This window comes from Zophobas morio, unplaced genomic scaffold, assembly GCF_036711695.1.
Source record: "Zophobas morio isolate AGI-343-1 ecotype UQ-CSIRO unplaced genomic scaffold, CSIRO_AGI_Zmor_V1 ptg000031l, whole genome shotgun sequence".
Classification (NCBI taxonomy): Eukaryota; Metazoa; Arthropoda; class Insecta; order Coleoptera; family Tenebrionidae; genus Zophobas; species Zophobas morio.
Genome location: NW_026972136.1, coordinates 10,190,127 through 10,207,360, shown reverse-complemented (window position 1 = coordinate 10,207,360; position 17,234 = coordinate 10,190,127). Strand labels below are relative to the sequence as shown.

Sequence of the window (17,234 nt, the reverse complement as noted above, 5' to 3'; positions counted from 1 at the left end):
AGAATCTTTAGAATCTTTAGAATCTTTAGAATCTTTAGAATCTTTAGAATCTTTAGAATCTTTAGAATCTTTAGAATCTTTAGAATCTTTAGAATCTTTAGAATCTTTAGAATCTTTAGAATCTTTAGAATCTTCAGAATCTTCAGAATCTTCAGAATCTTCAGAATCTTCAGAATCTTCAGAATCTTCAGAATCTTCAGAATCTTCAGAATCTTCAGAATCTTCAGAATCTTCAGAATCTTCAGAATCTTCAGAATATTCAGAATATTCAGAATCTTCAGAATCTTCAGAACCTTCAGAATCTTCAGAATCTTCAGAATCTTCAGAATCTTCAGAATCTTCAGAATCTTCAGAATCTTCAGAATCTTCAGAATCTTTTGAATGTTTAGAATCTTTAGAATCTTTTGAATGTTTAGAATCTTTAGAATCTTTAGAATGTTTAGAATCTTTAGAATCTTTAGAATCTTTAGAATCTTTAGAATCTTTAGAATCTTTAGAATCTTTAGAATCTTTAGAATCTTTAGAATCTTTAGAATCTTTAGAATCTTTAGAATCTTTAGAATCTTTAGAATCTTTAGAATCTTTAGAATCTTTAGAATCTTTAGAATCTTTAGAATCTTTAGAATCTTTAGAATCTTTAGAATCTTTAGAATCTTTAGAATCTTTTGAATGTTTAGAATGTTTAGAATGTTTAGAATGTTTAGAATGTTTAGAATGTTTAGAATCTTTAGAATCTTTAGAATCTTTAGAATCTTTGGAATCTTTGGAATCTTTGGAATCTTTGGAATCTTTGGAATCTTTGGAATCTTTAGAATCTTTAGAATCATTAGAATCATTAGAAACTTTAGAGTCTTTAGAATCTTTAGAGTCTTTAGAGTCTTTAGAGTCTTTAGAGTCGTTTACAACCTTTACAACCTTTAGAATATTCAGAATCTTTAGAATCCTTGGGATCCTTGGGATCTTTGAAATCTTTGGGATTTTTAGAATCTTTAGAATCTCCGGAATCTCTAGAATCTTTAAAATCTCCGGAATCTTCGAAATCTTCGGAATTTTTAGATGCTTTAGAATTTTCAAAACCTTTGGAATATTTAGAACTTTTAAAAACTCTAGAATCCTAGAATCTTTAGAGTTGTTAAAGTTCTCAGAGTGTTGAGAGTCATTAGAGTCCTCAGAATCCTCACAATCCCTAGATTATTTAGAGTTTTTTAAAATTTTCGACATTTTAGAATTACTAGAATGTTTGAAATTGTAGAAAATAAAGGTTCTCTAGATTCATAAAATCTCTAGTACCTTCAGGACATCTAAGATCTTTATTCTTTAGTATCTTTACAATTGGGAACCTTCCTAATCTTTTTCTAATCTATTCTAATCTAATTTATACGATTTTTAAATTCTTTGGGGCATCTGGAATAATAAGAATCTTTGAAATTTTTAGAAACTATAGATTTTTTAAAATCTTTAAAATTTTATAAGTTCCCAACAGCTCTAGTTTCTTCTCTTCGAGAGGATTCTAGAATTTTTAAAACTTTTCGGATCTTTAGTATTTTTAAAATCTTTACAATTTGAATATTTGAAAGAATTTTTACAACCTTTGGAATATTTCAGTTCTTCGAGTCTTTAGAGCCTTCAGAATCTCTGGAATCTCTGTAAATTCTAGAGTCTTTAGAGTTTTCAGACTCCTTAAAGCTCTTTAGTCTTGAGGACCTTTAAAATTTTGGAAATTCTACATTCTCTACAACGTTCTAGAACATTTAAAATTTTGACAATTTTTGGAACGTTTGAGCCCTTTTGAATCTTTGAAATGTTTAGATCTCTGCAGTCTCTGGAATCTCCGAAATCTCTGGAATCTCTAGAAACTCTAGAGTCTTTACTTACTTGAAAAATTGCAATTTTTACAATCTTTGGAACATTTGAGAGCTAGAGTTCTTAGAATCTTTAGAATCTCTAGAATCTCCGAGATCTTTAAAAAATCAAGAGTCTTTACAGCCTTTAGAATTTTTGGAAATTGTCGACATTTAAAATCTCTACAATGTTCTAGAATGTTTAAAATGTTTGACCCTTTGGAGTCCTTAGAGTCTTTAGAATCTCTAGAAAATCTCAAATCTTTGAAATTTCTGTAATTGTTGGAAAATCAAGACTCCTTAGAATTCTCAGGGTCAACGGAGACTTGAGAGATTCAGAGTCCTTAGAATCTTTAGTCGTTACAGCCTTTTGAATTTTTGGAAATTTTTTACATTTTAAATTTCTACGATGTTCTAGAATATTTAGAATTATTTCTAGATTAGTGTCCTTAGAGTCTTTAGAGTCTTGAGAATCTCTGAAATCTCTGTAACATGTGATGTCTCCGAAATATTTTAAATCCCTGAAAATTCTTGGAATCTTTAGCGTTCTCAGAGCAATCATAATCCTGGGAACCCTTAACCCCTCCCTGACTCGTGACAGGGAACAGCTGTGAGGCATTATTTCCGACTGCCTGATACCATTCTTTTTCTAACTTAAAGGAGGATTGGCAGTATTATTGTATATTTTTCACATGCAGCTAGAAACATCGTTTTTTCACTAGCAGCCTGGACGCATGCAAATGTCGACTCATTTAGTGGTAGCAAATTCAACTTTTGCTACCACGGGTTCAAAAAGAAAAATTGAGGTTATGTACGCAATGTTTGATGTGATTATTTCTTAAAAAATGAACAAATGTGTGCTACAAACATTACTTGAGTATACGCATGGTAGCTGGTAGACGGTAGAAGATAAAATGATTAACTCAGCGACAAGTAGAAACGGTTTTCTTTGTGTTGAAGATTTAGATCAAGTTTGATTAGAAATCAAAACAAAATCATGTTGCGTCAAAAAATTGAACGTTTATTTTTCAGTTTATTGTCTTATGGTTTCTACCAGTGAAAAAAATAGTATATTAACCACGGTTGCAAAGCCACTTCTAGACCTCGCACTTAGAGCCCTCGACGCTGCGCGTCTCGGGTTCTAATTTGCGCTCGGTCTAGAATGCTTGGCTCTGCAACCTTGGCTAATAATATACTATTTTATTTGACCTGATTGTTCTTGACCTCACCCGACCTGACCTTAATCTAACCTGACTTGACTTGACTTGCCCTAAAATAACTGAACATGACTTAACCTGACCTCACCGGACCTGGACTTGGCCCAAACTTTTCACAGACATATTGTTGAAAAGTAAAAATATGTAATTCAGCAGCTTAAAATACCATTTTTAGCTGACCTGACCTGAGTTGACTTGACCTGATCTGACATGACATGACATGACCTGACTAACCTGATCTAACCAGATCTGACCTGACCTGAACTGATTTGACCCGACATCATCTGACCTACTGTCAAAGATGTATTATTAAAACGTGAAAATAATGTACATACTCAAAAACCAAATCGAAGAAACAAATTTTTAAATTGGAAATAATCAATATTTTGGCATGGATAAAAATACTTATTTTGATATGTAACACAGAACAAGATTTTAGAAAAATAACCTGAACATGTTCTGGGGATTTCGTAAAAAACAATAATCAATAGTACAACAGGATCACATCAAGGAAAATGTGTTATGAAAATGCACTTAATTTTTTTTTTGACATGACGTAATCAGCATGTTTGAAAAACAATCGATAGGCAAATTTTGTTCATGAAAATCTTAAAATCCTAAAACATAATCGTCGCCAACAAAGTTCTATTAAAAGTGTCGTAACATGATAATTCGCAACACACCCGAAGGTCGTTCGAAGCCGACAACCAACAATACAACACGACCAACAAAATTTTAAACCCATCCTTCTCCGCTGTCCAATACTCGCCAATACATCCACCCCTTTAAATCAAACGTCGAATATGTTGAAATATAACATGTAAATAAAAAATATTTATGGTATCCATAAATTCCCGGCCTCATCTTGCACAAGCCATTCCTGGCCGAATACATTTCCCGTCATGAATTTTCTATGCGCCCGCTCAGGCACCGGTCCGGTAGTCGAAACTTGTAAATTTAACCCCGTCTCGTACATACACACGAGTCACGCAATCCACATAGCCCAGAAGTGAGCCGAAATGATTTACAGAGCCCCTCGAAGACAACTGGCCTCCGGACTGCAACCGATCGGTGGAATTGTCCAGACAGCAGCCCAGAGCCATCGTGACCAGTCCGGGATTTCCACGCCATTATCCCGACAACACGGACTGCGAAACCGATATCACGGCGCCTTCTGGTTATCGACTCGTGCTGGATTTCGAAGAGCTGGTCCTCGAGAATGAACCATCGTAAGTCATCTAACTATTTCAGTTTTATTTTAATATCAATGAAAGCTCTGAATTCGTGGAGCACTGATGCAGATGAATCTCTGGTGGAAGTTTTCCTTGTACATTTCTAGTAAATAATGATATTTGACGTTGAACGAACTTCCCCCAATATTTTTTTGTAATCCCCAGCTTATACCCACGCGCATTTTCTACATAAACATCCGCTTCAGCATTAAATCTTCAAAATCAGTGACATCGACGTAACGGGGAGGGTTCGTGATGTCCTCCGAAAGCAGTTACCGGTGTAATCGTTACAATTCAAAAGCCCACGTGACTTGCCACCTGGCGCAGTATCTTTTTATTCAGTGGTAGTTTATTCCGATAAGTTGAAATAAACATTTATCTTGCTTATAATTTACGAATGAACAACGATGTGGTAGTGTCGATGTATTTGGGCACAAAGACTAAATTATTAACACTGTTTATTACTTTACCAACAACTGCGAGGTTCTCGCGATATCAATTTCTACAGCAATTGTCAGTTTACCTTAATACTTTTCGGCACGCACCAACCGCTCCCTAATGGGTGCCAATACATCAAAGGAAATAAATATAAATTGATAAAGGTACAAGTTTAGAAAACACGTTTCTATTTTCGTCATGGAATAATAACCGGCTGTTTCATAAGAAATTTATCAATTTTTGGTAGAGTGAGGATTCTTTAATTACAGAAATAGATTTTTCGGTATTATACAGGTTGATTAAAAATTGTTATACATCAAATTGGCTTTGGAAAATAAGCCACTGCAACTTTAATAAGAATTTGAAGCTTCGATGAAGTAGGTAACATAACAATCTATAATTTCGTTTGAATTAGTTGTTGCCTATTTTGCAGGCAGCAAAAATACTGAAATGACTTTAAAAAATTTTGTTATGACTGACATTTGTAGCAAGCAACAAAATCATCACAAGGAAGCGGCAAAATTCACGAAATTTCAAAGCCAACTTGATGTACTATCTTGTATATTTACCTTATATTTGCTTATGATAATGTTTATTTTTATTTGAGGTATTAACGACATTTTTTTAGTAAAATTCTAATCACGGATTTTCCATGTTTGTGTTTTTTAATGTTTCAAAAAAATGCTTAATTAAAATTGTTGTAAATATTATTTCTTCTAATTTTTTCTTCATATCTCGTTAAAAAATGATTTTTTTCAGCCACGAATTTACCTGCCGCCGTTATAAAAATTTTCTGTCATATTCGTGTTAACGGACTTTTTCTTAAACTGATGTTTTATGGTACTCGCTTCACTCGTTTCGACCACCTGAATCTATTACTCAAAAAATTGAACTCAAAAAGTATGATTTCTCCTTCGTATTTAAAAACTACTCAGTTATCAAAAACTACATTAATATATAAAATATTTCAACAAGCGTGCAGTCACACAATGTCCTATTTTTAATATAACACCCCGTATGTTTTTCAACCCGTCATTGGACTCTTCTTAGGCTAGATAAAAAATTAGTCGAAAGTTATTTTAATTAAAAAATTTAATTTGGCAAATTTTATTTTTTAATGAAAAACCCTGCTAAGTTAAAATAAAGATGTGTGGATTGTTAAGGTACAGGTAAAGGAGCATAATATAACGTTTGTCCCACCACACCGAAAAAACAAACAAAAAATATGTTGTGGGGATTAACGTTATATTATTGTAGCGAACGGACTGATCAAAAAAAAATTCCCGTGAAGGAGCATGCTATGTACGTCTTTCACGTGAGTCTTTACGTAAGAAAATTTTGTGATGACGATATCAGTATTTTATCAAGGATACGTATATCAATTTCAATAGACACAGTATAATATTAATAATAACAAACTATATACTCACATGGTTGCAAACTTTAAGGGTACACGGTCTGCAAAAATTCAGGCATTGAAATATAATCATTGAGACCCCTCATGGTTTCTTTTTTTAAACCGTGAAGCCGACAATTCTTACTTTAATAAATATGAATTATATTTAAAACACGTAGCACGATTTTAGCTCCTCAAAACAGAGGAGGCGACTAAAATTATTATTAATTCATCTATAATGGACCATAACTTTCTCAATAATATTTTATAATTCTTGTTTTATTTTTATTAAATATAGCCGTGCGCAACATTACTGTATTCTCAAATTTTCGAAAAAATGGGGTGAGTCGTTCTTGACTTGGTCAATAGCAAAAATTGTGATCCAGTAGCTTTCGCGTTAGTAGTTCAATATTTTTGTCGAGTTTACCAGACGACATTTTATACTGATATAAAATGTAATGGATAAATAAATTGATTTATTATTTATTATTATGTTGTAATTTGGATATTTTTGCGGAAATTTGGAGCCTGGGCTAAAAATTAAGGCGGATTCATTAACCACAAGTATAGAAGTATGTCATTTCATAAAATTAAAAAAAAATGAGGGGAAGTCATTAAATTGACGATGGGGATAATAGCCAAATTTTGGTTGGCGTTTAACCATCTACATGATATTCCTCATAGGCATACAAAATTTGGCAATAATTTTCTGATAAAATTCGACACAGACAGAGACGACAGAGGACAGTCAGATAGACGGAAATGGGAGACCTAATGTTTCGTACTCTATGGGTAATAAAACGTCGAAAAAACATTAAATGGACCTTATTCATTCTACAATGCTTCCTTAGCTTACACTCTAGAAGTAAAAATCTAAAAGTTATCACAAAAAAACATAAAACACGTATATTTTATGACTGCATTTTATTGATTTTATTAAGCATTTTCGATATCTAAAATTCGTATTATCTGGATTTTTTCACTTTTTTAATGGCCAAAATTATATTTTATTTTTTATGAACACTTTGTATAAAGCCCAGTTTCATTGATCCAATGGTCAGAAAGACTATTATGAATCAAAGCAATTTAACATGAAAGCTCTTCTGAAACAGAATCTGAAACGTAAGAACTGTAACTGAATAACGAGCTTGGAACGAATTCAGAAATTTTTGGCAACAGTTAAAGATCCAAATTAGTAGTTTTTACTTCCCGAGCGTAAGCTAGAAAAATATTGTAATAGGGTCCATCCAATGAAAGGACAATTTCCTGTTTTGTGGACGTTTCATGACCACTAGAGTTTACAAAAATAGGGCTCCCGTTTCCGTCTGTCTGTCGCCTGTCTGTCGTCTGTAGTCTGTTGACGAATTTATCAGACAGATAATCTCTGAAACTACTCATTATCTTTTTTTTAACTTATAGCGGGTATCACAAAAAAAAATAAAATTCATACGTATTTTTTTCTAATCTAATTAGGAACTTTAATTGTTTATCAGGCGTGAAAAAATCTGTCTAAATAGTTTCTGATCATATTTTTCTTGATGTTTAAAATTTTGATGCTTATTTGCATAATTATTTGAAAAATTTCGAAATGGTGATTTTTCATTTATAGGTAAAAGGATATCAAGAAAAATTAATTCTAACACCTCTAAGAGCTAAATATAAATAAAAATCCAGTGCGGACACCAGTCTGAGAATTTCTGCTTCAGGCAAAGAAGTAGGATCTCAAAGTCCGTAAGTTCTGCGTACCTTTGACTTTCTAACACAAAGCGTTTGACGTTTAAGTCCACGGAACTGTAAAGCAATGCCGTATTCAATGCGTTAAAGCTTTTGAAAATACATTTGCAATCTTACCTTACCATTTCGCATTTAAACTAATTCTAAAGCATTTTTGCAGTGTACTAAAAAAATTGTTATCTCCTCATATTCTCCACGCAAACGTAAGAAAATTTGGGTTCTTATTTTTAAACTACAGCGTAATTGTATTAATTTATAAAACCAAATCTAATAATAAGTTATTAAAAAATTTGCAGAAACATATTTTAAAAATGAAGAAATAAAGAGAACCGAAGGAACCTTTCTCTACGAAAACACAACCAACCAAACCAAGAAACAAGGAAACTGGAAAAAAGCTAAATAAAATTAAATGAGATTTTAATAAATCACTGATAAACTTCTCCAAGGATAATAATGAACCTATAAAAACCCTCTACGCAGACCGTGAAACCGCAATCACGGCGCCTCCTAGTTATCGACTCGTGCTGGATTTCGAGGAGCTGGTTCTCGATCTCGAGAATGAGCCCTCGTAAGTGTTGCCGCCTTCTTCTTATTCCGTTTCCCTTTTCCATTAACAAGACGAGAGGGCGTATTGTTAATAAATTGATCGAGTACTTTTAAGAGGATGACCCTTTTAGACCTCTTCGCTGAATTTAGACGGAGGGTCTTAAAGACGAGAGTTATTAAATGACAGGCAATCAAATGATGCATTGGTAATTTTATCGCGTTTCTGCTTCGGGGATTTTTTATATTGAGAAATGTGACGGATGAATAGGTGATTCGGGCTCCGAGTCAGTAAGGCAGGTTGAATGGAATTGATGTAATTAAATGCCTGTAAATGTTGACGTGTAGCTTGTAAATGTACGACATGATTTGAGTTTTATTTTTCGGGTAATAACTAAGCTTCATGGGGTGAGCTGTAAAAATACAGGAACTGTATTGAACGTGTAGTATACAAATTTCAGACATGAAAAAATGTTGTAAATGTGTGATACGCTATACAGGGTGTCCCAACAACCGAATTTCTCTCTTCGGGAGCCGGATTACTGGAACTCTCTGTATATGCCTAAATGATACATCAGTGTTAACAGCCTTTTAACAGTTTTGCTCCCTTTTAAAAAATAGAACATGATTCAGTGAGCTTGTAACGACGGCCATTACTCATGAGGATGAAATATACAACACAAACCGCAAATGAGTGTGGTAAATTATTCTCGTGAGTAACCGCCATTGCACGAAAGCTGATACAATACAGCACTAATATTCAGGTTTTATTTTTTTTTTTTGACCTACTGAAAATACAAATTGCGCCATTAATAACCGGCGAGTCGTGGATTATCCAGTAAGAAACATACTTTAATGAATACAGTGCTGAAAAATTGCAGTTAAAATAAAAAATTTAAAATTAAATCGGTTGGTTAAGCCATTTTTTTTTTAATTTGAAAATATTTCTTACTTAAACCTGACATAATAAGTATTCAAGGGCGGAAAATTAAACGTTCTCTGGAGAGCTGAGCTTTATCGACGAAAACGTTATCGGTCGCCTCGAAACCCTATTGCAGTTGTTGCAAAACCAAACCAATCAGTTGCATTATCTTTGGATTCGAGAAACATTCGTTTTTACCTCCACAGTTTCACTTTATAGCAGGACACGTGCTTAACTGACTCTTTTCAGCTGTTGGTGGCAGGATGACGACATGACCAGTGTGTGCATATTGCATATATATTAGTCGTTGCTAAGCAACCACTAGTCCATTATGTGGAGTTCCCCATGTTGTCCTTTTGTTGAATTTGCAAATGGTGCGCATTTGAACTGGTTTCGGGGGATTACAAAGTATTTGCGGAGAAGATCTTGATATTACATTCTTATGTTACTTAGGACGACGGAATACTGATAAGGGAATTGCCGCAGAAGCTATGGTAGTATTAATAACCTTGTATTGGCCATTTTCCAAAACACGTTGTTGTGGAAATCTTAGTAACCCGTTGAGATTTTTGGCAGTAGGTGTCACTACTTGTAAGTTTTGGCGTGGCCAGTCTCATACAAAACGTTTTATCCCCAAATTTTTTGTAAATTGTCAAAACTGACTACTTTTAAATAAAACTACTGACACCACAAAATACTGTCTGGAAAAATAAAAGCAGACAAGCATGAAACGTAAAACTGAAGACGAAAAAATGGGTCGATTTAAAAAAAAAATCAACAAGTATGATTAAACTCAGCAGATATTTTTAATGTGTACCAGCGAATAATGTACAAATCGGCAATTAAACCCTAATTTTGATAGTACATCCAATAGTAACTTCAAAGACAGTTTGATCCTTATTTGTGAGTACTGTAATAGGGTCAGTCACGTAGTTTCTCCACGTCTGATGATCTCTAAAGAATGAAAAAGTAGGTCTCCCGTTTCCGTCTGTCTATCTGTTTGTACTAAGAAAATCTCGTTTTTTTTTTTTAATTACGAACTACTAAGACATATTTTTTGTATTAGAATAATTAGACTAGTTATCAAACAAAATAACAGAAACTATCGTAAATTATGACCATCGGCTGTCTTCGTTTCCTGTTTATGGTTTCTTAGAATAATGCGTTTGTATCAATGCAAAATCGAGTTCTCGATACTAGAGGAGCCGTTAACAATCCACTGTTCAATCTTATTTAGAATTGCTTATACAAAATGGCTCAAAAAATTGATGAATCAGTCAATTTATTTATTTAAATAAATATAATAAATGGCTCACCCTATTCTTCCGAAACCTGCTTCATTACCTCCACTTATCATTATTACAGGATAATAAAATAAAATCCGCAAAATCAAATTTTATAAATCTGTCTGACGTCTGTCTATCGTCTGCGTCAATTTTTATTAGACAGATGTTCTCCAAAACTACTACCCAATTGTTGTATATTGTGTGAACATTAATAATATCATGTAGATGGTAAAGTGAAAACCAAAATTTAGCTAATCATCCCCCCAAAGAATTTGATGACGTCAACTCAAAAAATCCTATACTAAAATGATTTAAATATTACATGTAATATACTGCTACACTTGTGTTGTAGAGTTTTTGCCCTAGATATCCAAATTTTCGCAAAAAAATCCTAATTGCACGATAGCAGTATTATAATTTGCCTTTTTTTTTTAATATACATATCCATCATTTCACAACAAGAAACTTAGAACATGGTTAAAATGATACATTTTTGCGAGGAAATATGGATTTTGCAGTTATGGGGTGGAACCTATTTTAAGTTTCATGTTGTGAAAAGACATCTACACATATTAAAACAAAAAGGCAAAATATAAGCCCGCCCACCCACCCTATTTTAATTGTGATGATTTTTTTTATTCGCGGTGAACCAAGGGGGCGGAGCTTAACTGCAAAATACTTATTTCTTTACAAGAAACTAAAAATATGCTTTTGAGTATCGTGTTGTTCAAAGAATACTATGGCCCGGTTGTATAAAGCCTTTGTTAACTTTAACAAATTGTTAAACCAATGTTAAATTCGTTTGCTAATGTCAAGTGTTGTATAAAGCAGTTGACAATCGATTAACAACGTGTTAACTAACAATATGTCAAACCTGTGTTAACTCTGGATTTGGGTTGTATAAAGCTATCGTCAAAGTTAACATCATGTCAAACCTTAGTTAACTTTCTGTCAGCTAATCAGTCATCCGCCATCAATTAAGTTTCGATTTCATGTTTGTATAAAGCTTTAAGGACAAGATTTCTTAGGTTTTTGAAATAAAGGAAACGTAATTGCGTAGTAATGGTTGTATTTACTATAATTGGTCATGCAAATCTTAGAAGATATCATTATCTCGTTCGTCTTCGATGAGTGAAAACAGTGATGAAGAAAGGAGATTGCAAGCAGTAAGAATGCGGCATCCAAGACGTATTTTCATTCGTAAGAATCCATTTAGGCTGTATGATGATGTGGATTTTACGAAAAGGTGGAGGATAAAAAAAAACACCTTGATACAGTTGCTCAATCTAATCAGTCATCAGCATCACCTAGAACCCGCATTAAAAAGAAATCACTTTATTTATGCAAAACTGCAACTTCTTCATACATTACGATTTCTGGCAAATGCATCTTTTCAGCAAGTTTTCGGGGACAATCGGACAATCTTGACATTCATAAATCTTTGATGGGTAGAATCATTACCACGATTTGTTCTTTTTGTCGTAACAGATGATGTACCTTTATGTTCAATAATGGGTTTATCTTGCATGTTACCCACCAAAAACTACCACACCACACAATACAAGTCACAAGAAAATCAAAAACTGAAGTTACGTTAGAGAAAACGTCAACAACGCGTGAACTCATACCAACATCAATTCATAAACGATAAAATTTCTAGTATTCGAACGTGATCCTATGTTAACTCGTTGTCAAAGGTTTGTGAGTTAATTAGCGTCCGTAAATTGTTTATACAACGGTGTCACAAATAATCCAATGTTAACAAGCTGTTAAAGTTGACAGAGTGTTAGCTGACATCTAACTTGACAGGCTTTTATACAACCGGGCCTATGTATATTAAGAAAACAAGCAAAAATATAAACCCCGCCCACCCACCCCATCTCAATTGTGATGATTTTTTTTATCCTTGGAAACTTAAAACACGTTTAAAATGGTAAATTTTTGTAGACAAATATGGATCTTGCAATTAAACCCCGCCTCTCGATCTGACAACGAATGAAAAATTCATCACAATTGAGATAGGGTGGGTGGGCGGGGCTACATTTTGTCTTTTTTTTCTTAATATCTGTAGACTTATTTCGACTACGAGAAACTTGAAACATGTCTAAAATGGTCCATTTTTGTAGTAATCAACTTAAGTCCTCCACTTTTCTTCTACAACCCCTATACTTTCTAACCCGAAGGTATCGCTTTCGAAGCGCTGACTAAGTAGCTTCTTTTTTATCTTAAACTGGGACCCTTATTATCTATATTTTCTTTATTGATTAAATCAAGAATGGTTCACCCTATTTTTTTAGTGATCAAATCTCAAGAAAAATACACCCCAATGTTTTGTTATTAGTATTACACTGCACGTGTCGGAATTGACATACGTGTCCTTGCTGAAATAATGTTGATTCACGTTTTTGTAACAATTGTTAATCCGTTTCCAGAGGCACCTTGTCCTGTGAGGGAAGTGAGTCAATGTCCCAGCAATGAACACTGTATTATTTTTGTTATTCCTGATCGCTACATTTCTGGTCAATAAAATTTTTTTGTTCTAATATTTTAAAAACTGATCGAAAGTTGTTTTGACAGAACTTTCCTCGCACCTAAAGTACAATGAAACCTATCCAGCATTTTCAAGTTGAGTTTTTACTTTACACAATTTTGTGATGACGTCATCAACATTTTTGCAAGGACACGTAAGTAGATCAACTTGGATTGGTGCAGTGTAATACTATAAATAACAATATTGTATTCCCAAGTTTTCTGGGAAAATGGAGAAGCCGTTCCTGATTTAATCAATAAAATAAATTCATTCATTCATTAATTTTTTGAGCCACCTGTATAAGCACATTTTGAGTAGAAATTAATTGGCAAAATTTTGTCATCAATTTTTTGGAGGGAATAAACAGATATATTTTGATTAATAATTTGCCATGCTTACAATGACTTTAAAAAGTCCGCAAGATTTCAAAGTATTCAGTTTTACAATTATTCTTGATTTATTCAGTCAAATAATTGATCTGTTAGTTTTTTTTGAGGTACCCTGTATAGACAAACCCAAAAAATATGAATGGAATGATAAATCGAAAGTATAGTCTCATATATTGAACAATTTAGATACGATTTATTCGGCAAAATTTAAAGCTGACGTCTTAAATTTTTTGGAGGGAATAAGCAAATAAATATATTTCGATTAAAAATTTATCATGCTTATCAAACCTTTAAAACATCTCCAAGATTGCACAGCATTCAGTTTTGCAGTTTCAAAATTAAATTGCAAAATGTTTCATAATTTTGACTTTTTTCCCAAAAATCTGGACATTTCGGGTAAAAACTCAACACGGAATCATAAACTACATGTGTAGGACGTCGTCACATTATTGATAGGTTAAACGGTGCGCTTCAACACACCACACAGAGGTAGACTGTAATCTGTACACAAAATTGATGCCATTTAATATGTAGTCTATCCGTAATGCACCCATAATATATGGTGAACAAAAACAGAAATTAAGGAAAATCTTTTTATTAAATACAGATTAGATTTTCTGGCATGGAAAAATTACACATTTTTGACTTGCTTAATGTTTCTAAAATTCAATTTTTTGTGAAAAAATTTCCATGTGAACTAAAAACGCAAACACGACGATATAATTAAACATTGGACTATCTTGTGCCCTGTTTCATCAACTTCTCAATTCGTGAGCCGCTCCTGTCCGTTTCCTAAGGACAATTGCCTCCAGATCAAATATAAACAAGTGTGTTTTCATAACAAACTGCGTTCGAATCATAGACAGCGGCGGAGGATATATGATTAAAATATAAATAGTTAATGAAAAACAAGCTCTACGAGAATTCTAAAAAATATATAGTGTCATAAAAAAAATGTATAGGTTCTCGAAATATATTTATACAATATCATTTAGCCTCTTACGCTGTTAATGGTATTACTTATCATGTTTGTTTTTATATATAAAGGTTATCCACAACTAACAGGTTCGACTAAATTTGTAAACGTTTCATGATTTTCTGAAAAATATTTTGTTAAACGTGTGAAAACATGCAGCTTGGAATTTGTATAACTGGAGAATTGTCTTTGTGTAATCTTTTCATTTTTCTTTTTTTGATTTTCTTGACATATGAAAATGATATCTAGTTTCTCTGGTTAAAAAATCTTTGATATTGCATTACTCATTATCCTATTTATTGGCAGGTTTACAAATTATTAATTTTAATGTTTATTTCCTTATTTTGAATATTTTGAAACATTTTTAAACATTTGAATGAAATATATCACTAAATAAAGAAAAAATATCAAACTGTTTAAAATACAAAATAATTTTTTTAACATAAATATAGTTGCGAATTTCGAACTTTAATCTCTCTAAAAATCGAGACATACAAGTAGAACATATAACTTGAGACACCCTGTATATTCTAGGGATACATCTTTTGATAACATCGTACCTCATTTGATGTACAACATCCGAACAGCCAGTGCAAATCAAATAGTCGATTAAACCCTTTTCCAACCCTCCATAAAAAATCATACCAACATACACAACAATTTATCATTTCGTAAAACGTCAGTTAATGCTATCGATGCTTTCGAACTCTACCGAAAAAAAATGGTCTTGGTTTTGTCAGTTACAGAAGATATATGACCGATACCAATTTTCGTCGAATTTTAATTTAAAAAGAAATTCATCAAACCCTGCAAGCAACTTATTTTTAAAAAGTGATTTATGTCTTGCATCCATTCAGCAGCCTTCCAATGTCCATTTGCAATAATCGTTCTTTTTATTCATCTCGTCTTGTCCATTTTCTCGAGCGACGGCTCGCATTCCCGAAAAAATTATACAAAGGATACTTTCATGCAAATTAGGCGCAAGAGGCGAGACATTAAAGCGCGCGATCGATGACGTGTGAAAAGCTCGCCTTATCTCCTGCACATATTTAGCCTCATTTCCATATTAACAGTTCGTGATTTTGTCTTTCCAGATGCAGCTACGACTATCTGGAGATTTTGGAAAATAACAACATGAGCGCGACGATAAATTCGAGCTCGTCGAGGCGTCTGTGCGGCGACTGGAGTTCCAAATTGAAACTGCTTCGACACGTCAGTAACAGGTCGAAGCTGAAATTAAAATTCAGCTCAGATTACTCCCATCATTTCGGCGGGTACAAGGCACGCGTCTCGATGGAAAGTGGTAAGCTGGCGCATTTTTCTAGCAAATAGGTGGGAAAATATGACCGACGCGAAGGAAAGAAAAAGGAAAGAGGATTTCTGCCGGCTGATCGAGATAAAACATGCCGGGGCTTTGACTTACAAATGAAAAATTATTTGCGTGGGGTTCCAATATTTTGTTGAATCGGAACGACAAATAAAATTAATTTTTCGCTGTCTTGGAAACGAATTGATAAATTTTCTACCTGAAATACGGGCAGTCGTTGGGTAGGCGGCTGTGGTCTAGATAAGCAGCGAAAATTGAGTGTGGTTAATAAGAGTTGGTTTTATTTTCAGGATATTTTTGATACGGTTGTACCGTGGGTAGTAAAATAGACATGGTAACGCGAAAGATAACTCGAACTAAACAAGTCCTAAAAAAAATTTCGTTTTAACGTTGGAAAATAAAGAGATATTTTGCTTTTTAAAATGGACTTGCCTCATGCTCATTTTTTTTAATGTCGTTGTTTTCCGACTAAATTCCAACGTACTGCAAAAAAATGCAGTAATTCGAACAATTTACGTACACTACTTAGATGAAAATTGTATCATATGATCTGACACATGTTTTTCTTATGAACAAATTTTGAAAATAATAAAATTTTTGAAACAGCTGTAGAAAAAAATTGGTCCAAAGTTGTTTCGACCAAACTTCCCTCGCTCCTGAAAACATATCCAGTTTTTTCTTTACACAATTTTCTGATGACGTCATCAACATGGATTGGTGCAGAGTAATAATAAAAATAACAATATTGTATTCCCAAAATTTTCTGGGAAAATGGAGTGAACCGTTCCTAATTTAATCAATAAAATAAATTGACACATTCATTAATTTTTTCGAGACACGTTCTGTTTAAGCAAATCTAAAAAATATTAACGCTATGATAAAAACTCATCATATTTTGCACATTTTGAGTAGAATTTATTCGGCAATTTTTTGTAGGGAATAAACAGATAGATTTTGATTAACAATTTACCATGTTTACAATAAGACAATAATGTTGATTTATTCAATAAAATAAATTGACCGATTCATTAATTTTTTTTTTAATGACCCAGCAAATCTAAAAAATGAGGTTCTTAATTTAAACAATAAAAAATTGGTCTAAAGAGTTTAGACAGTACTTCCCTCGCTGTCGGAAACTTGACGACTGCATGCCTATTGTGTTTTTTTTCTCACTACATTTTTGTAGTGGGAATTTAAAAAAAAATTGCGATGACGTCATCAACATTTTTGCAAGGACACGTATATCAGTTGGGATAGATGTAGTATAATACTAAGAATAAAATTATTATATTCTCAAATTTTCGGGAAAATGAATTGGGTCGTTTGAATATTGATTTGTAATAATCAATAAAATAACGAAACAATTTACTCACGTATACCTACGTATCAGAGGCAACTGAAAA

General features: G+C 33.1%; 1 protein-coding gene across 2 annotated transcripts in view; it reads left to right on the top strand.

Moving 5' to 3' along the window:
- Positions 1 to 17,234, top strand: part of LOC135139429 (uncharacterized) — a 229,932-nt gene that overhangs the window by 181,099 nt on the left and 31,599 nt on the right. For both annotated transcript variants that reach the window (XM_064069657.1, XM_064069656.1), the window contains exons 8-9: positions 4,089 to 4,287; positions 15,599 to 15,807. In XM_064069657.1, the coding sequence (XP_063925727.1) occupies positions 4,089 to 4,287; positions 15,599 to 15,807 (408 nt within the window). The remainder of the gene's footprint in view (positions 1 to 4,088; positions 4,288 to 15,598; positions 15,808 to 17,234) is intronic.